Source organism: Nerophis lumbriciformis, linkage group LG01 (genome assembly GCF_033978685.3).
Source record: "Nerophis lumbriciformis linkage group LG01, RoL_Nlum_v2.1, whole genome shotgun sequence".
NCBI classification, from domain to species: domain Eukaryota; kingdom Metazoa; phylum Chordata; class Actinopteri; order Syngnathiformes; family Syngnathidae; genus Nerophis; species Nerophis lumbriciformis.
In genome coordinates this window covers 12,271,174-12,278,569 of record NC_084548.2, presented here as the reverse complement: position 1 = coordinate 12,278,569, position 7,396 = coordinate 12,271,174, and the positions used below count along the sequence as shown (strand labels likewise).

Sequence of the window (7,396 nt, the reverse complement as noted above, 5' to 3'; positions counted from 1 at the left end):
TAAAGGAATGTGCAATTAGTAATATTTATATTTATATTAGATTTAAATTTCTAACAATTTCTGAATTCAAAATATGGTGTGTTTTTTTAAGGTTTTTAATGAAAGTTTTTGAAAAAGTGACTTTGTTTACTAGAATATTCTGTGCTTCAAGTGGAAGGAAATACTTGAATTCAAATGAAATGAAGGGTGAAGAGGGGAAATATGATACAAGGATTGTAAATATTGGAGCTGGTATGTTTTCAACTGTACTTTTAGGAGAAAATCCTGTATTTGTCTACAATGAAGACATAAAAGTCCTGCTACAACAAAAGAAGACAACTTGTTGACGTGTTTAAAAAAGGTAGCAAACAAGATTTATTTTCCCCATTGCTGTAAACAGGTCAATATTAAGAGATTTAAAAAATACATCTTATTAAAGCATCATTTATATATCTATATTTATATATATATATTAATACATACACAGTACATACTTTTCGACTTAAGAGCTTAGTTGGTCCTCTTGCTCATTTCCAAATGCAACGGAATGTTGCCATGGCAACAAGATAGGTCAAGTTAGGCCACACGCGAGTATTGCTATGGCTTTAGAGGAGTCGTGTGTAAAAATAATAAATTGGTTGGTATTGGTCATAAAAACACAGCTGAGTGATAAAACTACACGAATGTGAATGAATGAAAGTAGAAAAATAAGGGTGATGTAAACGTTGACATGTTAGATCCATACATTCATCATCATCATCAGTGTTGGAATTAATTATGTAAGGCACAGTTTGCGAAGTCCTTTTCACTGAGCAGGTAGTTGTAGTGTTACAATGATGTCATTGTGTGTGTGTGAACCTTGTGAAAAATCCGCTGTTTTTAGCCGCTTGCACTTGAGGACGTCCCGTTGTGACGTGCTGGTAAAAAAGGTGCTGGTTTCACCACTGAGACAATAGTTTCCAAAGCACTTTGAGAGCTAAAAACACAGAACAGCTGAGAGAGAGCAAAGTGAAAGTAAAAGAAAACCCAAACCCCCAAAATCAGATGAGGTCGTCGTCCTCGGAGCTGAGGCAGTTCTGCTTCTTCCTGACGTTCCAATGCAAACACTGAGCCAGGCTCTCGAACCAGTCGTTGACCGGGTTGCGGAAGCAGATGCAAGGAACGGGGAAGCAGGAAGTGGTGATGGTAATACTGGAAAGAAAGGAAGAGTCATGTGACTTCCTGGTTGAAGCAAGACGGGACATTTTTGACTTCATCATGTTGCGTTGTCTCGGGGGACCGACCTGTCTCCGTGACAGATCTCCTGGCGCCGTCTGCCGTCGAACGACACCCAGGCCGTGTTTCTGGCCTCGCGTGACAGCATTATCTGAGGAGGAATTTCACATCTTTTACATGCAATACAGAGCAGGGTCAAGGGAGTCATTTTTTTGCGGTGTGGAAAGGAAATAGAAAATAATATCTGCCTGGCAACAAGTGGCTGTGCAAAATAGGGCTGGGCGATATGGCCTTTTTTTTTTAATATCTCGATATTTTTAGGCCATATCGCGATACACGATATATATCTCGATATTTTGCCTTAGCCTTGAATGAACACTTGATGCATATAATCACAGCAGTATGATGATTCTATGTGTCTACATTAAAACATTCTTCTAGGCGCAAATACGGTGTTAGCTTTCATTGTTATGCTGATGACACCCAACTCTACATGCCCCTAAATCTGACCAACACGCCGGATTGTAGTCAGCTGGAGGCGTGTCTTAATGAAATTAAACAATGGATGTCCGCTAACTTCTTGCAACTCAACGCCAAGAAAACGGAAATGCTGATTATCGGTCCTGCTAAACACCGACATTTATTTAATAATACCACCTTAACATTTGACAACCAAACAATTACACAAGGCGAATCAGTAAAGAATCTGGGTATTATCTTCGACCCAACTCTCTCGTTTGAATCACACATTAAGAGTGTTACTAAAACGGCCTTCTTTCATCTCCGTAATATCGCTAAAATTCGTTCTATTTTGTCCACTAGCGACGCTGAGATCATTATTCATGCGTTCGTTACGTCTCGTCTCGACTACTGTAACGTATTATTTTCGGGTCTCCCTATGTCTAGCATTAAAAGATTACAGTTGGTACAAAATGTGGCTGCTAGACTTTTGACAAGAACAAGAAAGTTTGATCATATTACGCCTATACTGGCTCACCTGCACTGGCTTCCTGTGCACTTAAGATGTGACTTTAAGGTTTTACTACTTACGTATAAAATACTACACGGTCTAGCTCCAGCCTATCTTGCCGATTGTATTGTACCATATGTCCCGGCAAGAAATCTGCGTTCAAAGAACTCCGGCTTATTAGTGATTCCCAGAGCCCAAAAAAAGTCTGCGGGCTATAGAGCGTTTTCTATTCGGGCTCCAGTACTATGGAATGCCCTCCCGGTAACAATTAGAGATGCTACCTCAGTAGAAGCATTTAAGTCCCATCTTAAAACTCATTTGTATACTCTAGCCTTTAAATAGACCCCCCTTTTAGACCAGTTGATCTGCCGTTTCTTTTCTTTTCTCCTCTGCTCCCCTTTTCCTTGTGGAGGGGGGCGGGGGGCACAGGTCCGGTGGCCATGGATGAAGTGCTGGCTGTCCAGAGTCGGGACCCGGGGTGGACCGCTCGCCTGTGCATCGGCTGGGAACATCTCTGCGCTGCTGACCCGTCTCCGCTCGGGATGGTTTTCTGCTGGCCCCACTATGGACTGGACTCTTACTATTATGTTGGATCCACTATGGACTGGACTCTCACAATATTATGTCAGACCCACTCGACATTCATTGCATTCGGTCTCCCCTAGAGGGGGGGGGGGGTGGTTTCTCATAGTCATTCACATCGACGTCCCACTGGGGTGAGTTTTTCCTTGCCCTTATGTGGGCTCTGTACCGAGGATGTCGTTGTGGCTTGTGCAGCCCTTTGAGACACTTGTGATTTAGGGCTATATAAATAAACATTGATTGATTGATTGATTCTTCATACTGCATTAATATATGCTCATTTTAAACTTTCATGCAGAGAAGGAAATCACAACCAAGTCAATTTACCGTATTTTTCGGACTACAAGTACTGTATTTGAAAGTGCAATGCTTTGCAGATAGTAACACAGCCTTAGAAGGAGCATAGGTATGTGCAGTGTAATATTCTGGGTTGGAGTTAATAACCAGGTGAGGTGACGAAGTTACGTCTCTTTAGTTCATACTTCAGAACCGACTCCCACACTTGCCCTCAAGGTGCGCGATACAACTTAAACCGTTGTGACGACAGGCTGTCCTCACTCAGGTCCGCACGGACCTGGAGGGGGCGTGCCTTAATCGATAGAAATCGGTAGAAATTCGGGAGTATGGTTGTCCCGGGAGATTTTCGGGAGAGGCACTGAAATTCGTGAGTCTCCCGGAAAATTCGGGAGGGTTGGCAAGTATGGTTTTAAAAGTGCTCCCCCTCTGGTCAACATATGAAATAACAAGTGTGTGTAAGAAATTGAAATGCATCCCCTTTGGCCAAAATTAATTAAAAAAAAAAATTATACAGAGACATAATGACTTGAAGTAAATAATTAAGATTAAAAAACAATTACAAACAACAAAAAAACAACTAAAAGCTTACCTTTTTTATATTTGCCTAATATGTATATCAGTGACGTGCGATGAGGTTGATGGCTGGTGAGGCACTGACTTCATCACAATCAGATTTACAAACATATGAACCCTAAAGAGTATCTTATTCACCATTTGATTGGCAGCAGTTAACGGGTTATGTTTAAAAGCTCATACCAGCATTCTTCCCTGCTTGGCACTCAGCATCAAGGGTTGGAATTGGGGGTTAAATCACCAAAAATGACTCCCAGGCGCGGCGCCGCTGCTGCCCACTGCTCCCCTCACCTCCCAGGGGGTGAACCAGGGGATGGGTCAAATGCAGAGGACACATTTCATTACACCTAGTGTGTGTGTGACAATCATTGGTACTTTAACTTAACTTTACACATACAAACTGTAGCACACTAAAAAGCACATTTAATAAAAAAAACGTTATTATGGTCTTACCTTTACTTAGAAATTAAGTCCATGCGCCGCAACTAAAGCCCTCACTTAAACTTTCCACGTGCAAGATTGAATCTATTTAAAAAAGTGTAACCGAGGGTTTATAAATGTCGCCTATACTGTATGAAACTACAAAATAACAAACACGGAGGCTCCAGTTTACACGAGGACCACTTTATTTACCTTCTTTCAAAAACCTCCGCAACGTGACATCACTTCCGCTCTTAGCGCCTTCAAAATAAGAGCTCAAGGCATATACTGTATAACAGCGCATAACAGGAACTTAACATCACAAAGAGGAAAGCCCATGAAAATAGGTTACAAAAGCTATTTAATAAGAAGCCAAAAAGTGCAAAAACAATAATGTTCGTGTTGGAGGAGTTGTGAATTAGGTACACCTGCAGTCTGCAGGTGTATCTAATGTTGTGTCCCTGCAGTCATTCACAACTCCTCCAACACCAACATTATTGTTTTTGCACTTTTTGGCTTCTTATGAAATAATTTTTTAAAATAGATTCAATCTTGCACGTGGAAAGTTTAAGTGTGGGCTTTAGTTGATATAACAATTCTACGGCGGGGGTGCAGGAGGCGAGCCTCAGCCAGTGCGTCTTTTGCAGCCGTTTTATGATCGCTCAGCACAAGAAATACTTTACACACATACAGTTGTTGACAAAATACACTGTACATTATATACCTCAGCTAACTAAACTATGGAAACGTATAATATAATTCATATAGCAATACAGTCTCACTGCACAGCAGGCCAGCAGTTAGCCAAGTCATTGCGCAATCCATGTTGAGGCACTGAGTGACGTGCCTCAACTGGCTGCTGTTCACCGCACCGTCTCTTCTCAGTATTTGAACGGCAAATGTGAAAATTCAGCGATTTTGAATAAAAATAATCTAAAACTGGTGAAGTTAAATGGAAAATAACTTTATAGTATAATCACTGGATACATATAACAATTTAATTATTTTTTTTTCTTTTTACTTTTTTTTTCTTTCCATGATGGCAGGTGAGGCCCTGCCTCACCTGCCTCTAGTGACTGCACGTCACTGATGTATATATTATTAATGTTGTAAATACAAATCTTTATATATCTAGAAAGGGTGGTTCCAAAAAGGTAGGCATTTTTCGGAGGTCTCAAGAAGGTAACAAGTACAAGCATGTGTGTGTACCTTCAGTTCCACTCCAGCGGGCACCACGATGGGTCTGAAGGAGAGCGAGTGTGGGCAGATGGGCGTGATCATGATCGCTGGTACGTTTGGATGTATCATGGAGGCTCCTGCAGCCACTGCATACGCGGTGCTGCCAGTGGGTGTGGACACGATCACACCTGTGGACAGGATGCATACTTAAAAAGGACATTTGTGCACCCTGAAGCTGCCGCCAAAGAAAACGTTTGAAAGAGCTGTGTTGCAGCGGACATGTTGCGCAACAGCGGAGTCTTCAAGACGAGCCAGTCGTCAGAGAAGTGACACACCTTTTTTCCACGCGGGTTTTCCCCAACGTGTTCCTGCTGAGCCCCACTTAGCTTGAAAGAAAGCAGGACAAAGAAGTAGCCCGGGGACAAATATAACATTGTGGCTCACCGTCTCCCTGCACTGTGGTGATAAGGTGTCCATCAAGGAAGAGGTCGACGTTGGAGAGGTAGGAGGACGGCCCTCGGTCCACCACCACTTCGTTCAGTACCTGAAACAAAAGAAAACCTCTCATTAAGTCCTGCGCCCACACCTTTTTATTAGACTGCAACTTCCTGTTGACAGTAATGGATAAGACACTTTGATATGGACAAAGCTCACTCAAGCAGAGCTATTCAACAATGACTTAGACCAGGGGTCGGCCACCTTTACCAGTCAAAGAGCCATTTTGACCAGATTCACAAATTAAAGATAACAATGGGAAATTTTTGAAATTTAAAATGACATAACACTGCATAAAACGTATTTTTTTTGCTTTGTGCTATGTATAAACCAAACCAGGGGTCTCAGACACGCTGCCCAGACCTTAATATGGAATTTGATTGCTGGTGCGGCATGCGGGTTTTTATGAATGACGATTGTCAGCGTCGTGCGTGCCGTGATGGTAGAGAATATAACACCTGTTACATCCAGCGTGCCTGATCAGCCACACGTTGAATGGAGCTTCCGCTTGCTCACGTTGGTGACAGCAAGGCATACTTGGTCAACAACCACACAGCTTACACTGACGGTGGCGGTATAAAAAAACCCAACTTTAACACTCTTACTAATAATGCGCCACACTGTGAACCCACACCAAACAAGAATGACAAACACATTTCGGGAGAACATCTGCACCGTAACACAACATAAACACAACAGGACAAATACCCAGAATCCCATGCAAACCCCGCCCACCTCAACCAACGTACAGAGGGGGGGGGTTGGTGGTAGCAGGGGTGTATAATGTAGCCTGGAAGAGTCAGGGCTGCATGGGATTCTGGGTATTTGTTCTGTTGTGTTTATGTTGTGTTAAGGTGCAGATGTTCTCCCGAAATGTGTTTGTCATTCTTGTTTGGTTTTGGTTCAAAGTGTGGCGCATTATTAGTAAGAGTGTTAAAGTTGTTGTATATGGTCACCGTCAGTGTAACCTGTGTGGCTGTTGACTAAGTATGCCTTGCTGTCACGTACGTGTGCAAGCAGAAGATGCAAACTGCATAACAAGGGGTTGGGCTGGCACGCTGTTAATACAGAAGCTTTTAATACAGATGTAGAGGGCGCCAAATGCTGCACTATCATGGCATGCCCTTATTATACCTAAGTGTGAAAATCGGAGAATATTAATCCCGGGAGTTGTCTGCGAGAGGCATTAAAATCCGGAAATCTCCCGGGAAATGGGGGAGGGTCGGCAAGTAAGCTGCTGAGCCGCATCAGAGTGATCAAAGAGCCGCATGCGGCTCCGGAGCCGCGGGTTGCCGACCCCTGACTTAGACTTAAACAAACTTTATTGATACACCAGGGAAATTGTTCCACACAGTAGCTCAGTTACAAAGTGCAAGGATGGAAAGGATAATGCAGGTATAAAGTAGACTAAAAATGTACCGTAGTAGCAATATATAGTAGCAATACACCATACCGAGTTCAGAGAGAAACATTTTTGCAGCAAATTCCTAAAAACACAAGAGTGCTCCTGTTTAAAAGAACCTGTACTGCAAAAAGTCAGTGTTCGAAAACAAGAAAAAAATAAAATAAAATTTGGGGTATTTTTATTTGAACTAAGCAAAATTATCTGCCAATAGAACAAGAAAATTTGGCTTGTCAAGACTTTCCAAAACAAGTCAAATTAGCTAACCTCAATGAACCCAAAAA

General features: G+C 42.3%; 1 protein-coding gene across 4 annotated transcripts in view; it reads right to left on the bottom strand.

Annotated features, from left to right (window-relative positions):
- Positions 1 to 320: 320 nt before the first annotated feature.
- The window catches only part of nadka (NAD kinase a), a 49,228-nt gene continuing 42,152 nt past the window's right edge, over positions 321 to 7,396 (bottom strand). For 2 of the 4 annotated variants that reach the window (XM_061974923.1, XM_061974914.1), the window contains 4 exons: positions 5,660 to 5,759; positions 5,246 to 5,403; positions 1,263 to 1,345; positions 324 to 1,170 (listed from right to left, as the gene is read on the bottom strand). In XM_061974923.1, the coding sequence (XP_061830907.1) occupies positions 1,020 to 1,170; positions 1,263 to 1,345; positions 5,246 to 5,403; positions 5,660 to 5,759 (492 nt within the window). In that variant the 3' untranslated portion in view covers positions 324 to 1,019. Of the gene's footprint in view, positions 1,171 to 1,262; positions 1,346 to 5,245; positions 5,404 to 5,659; positions 5,760 to 7,396 lie in introns of all 4 variants that reach the window. The other 2 variants (XM_061974897.1, XM_061974904.1) reach the window with 2 other exon arrangements.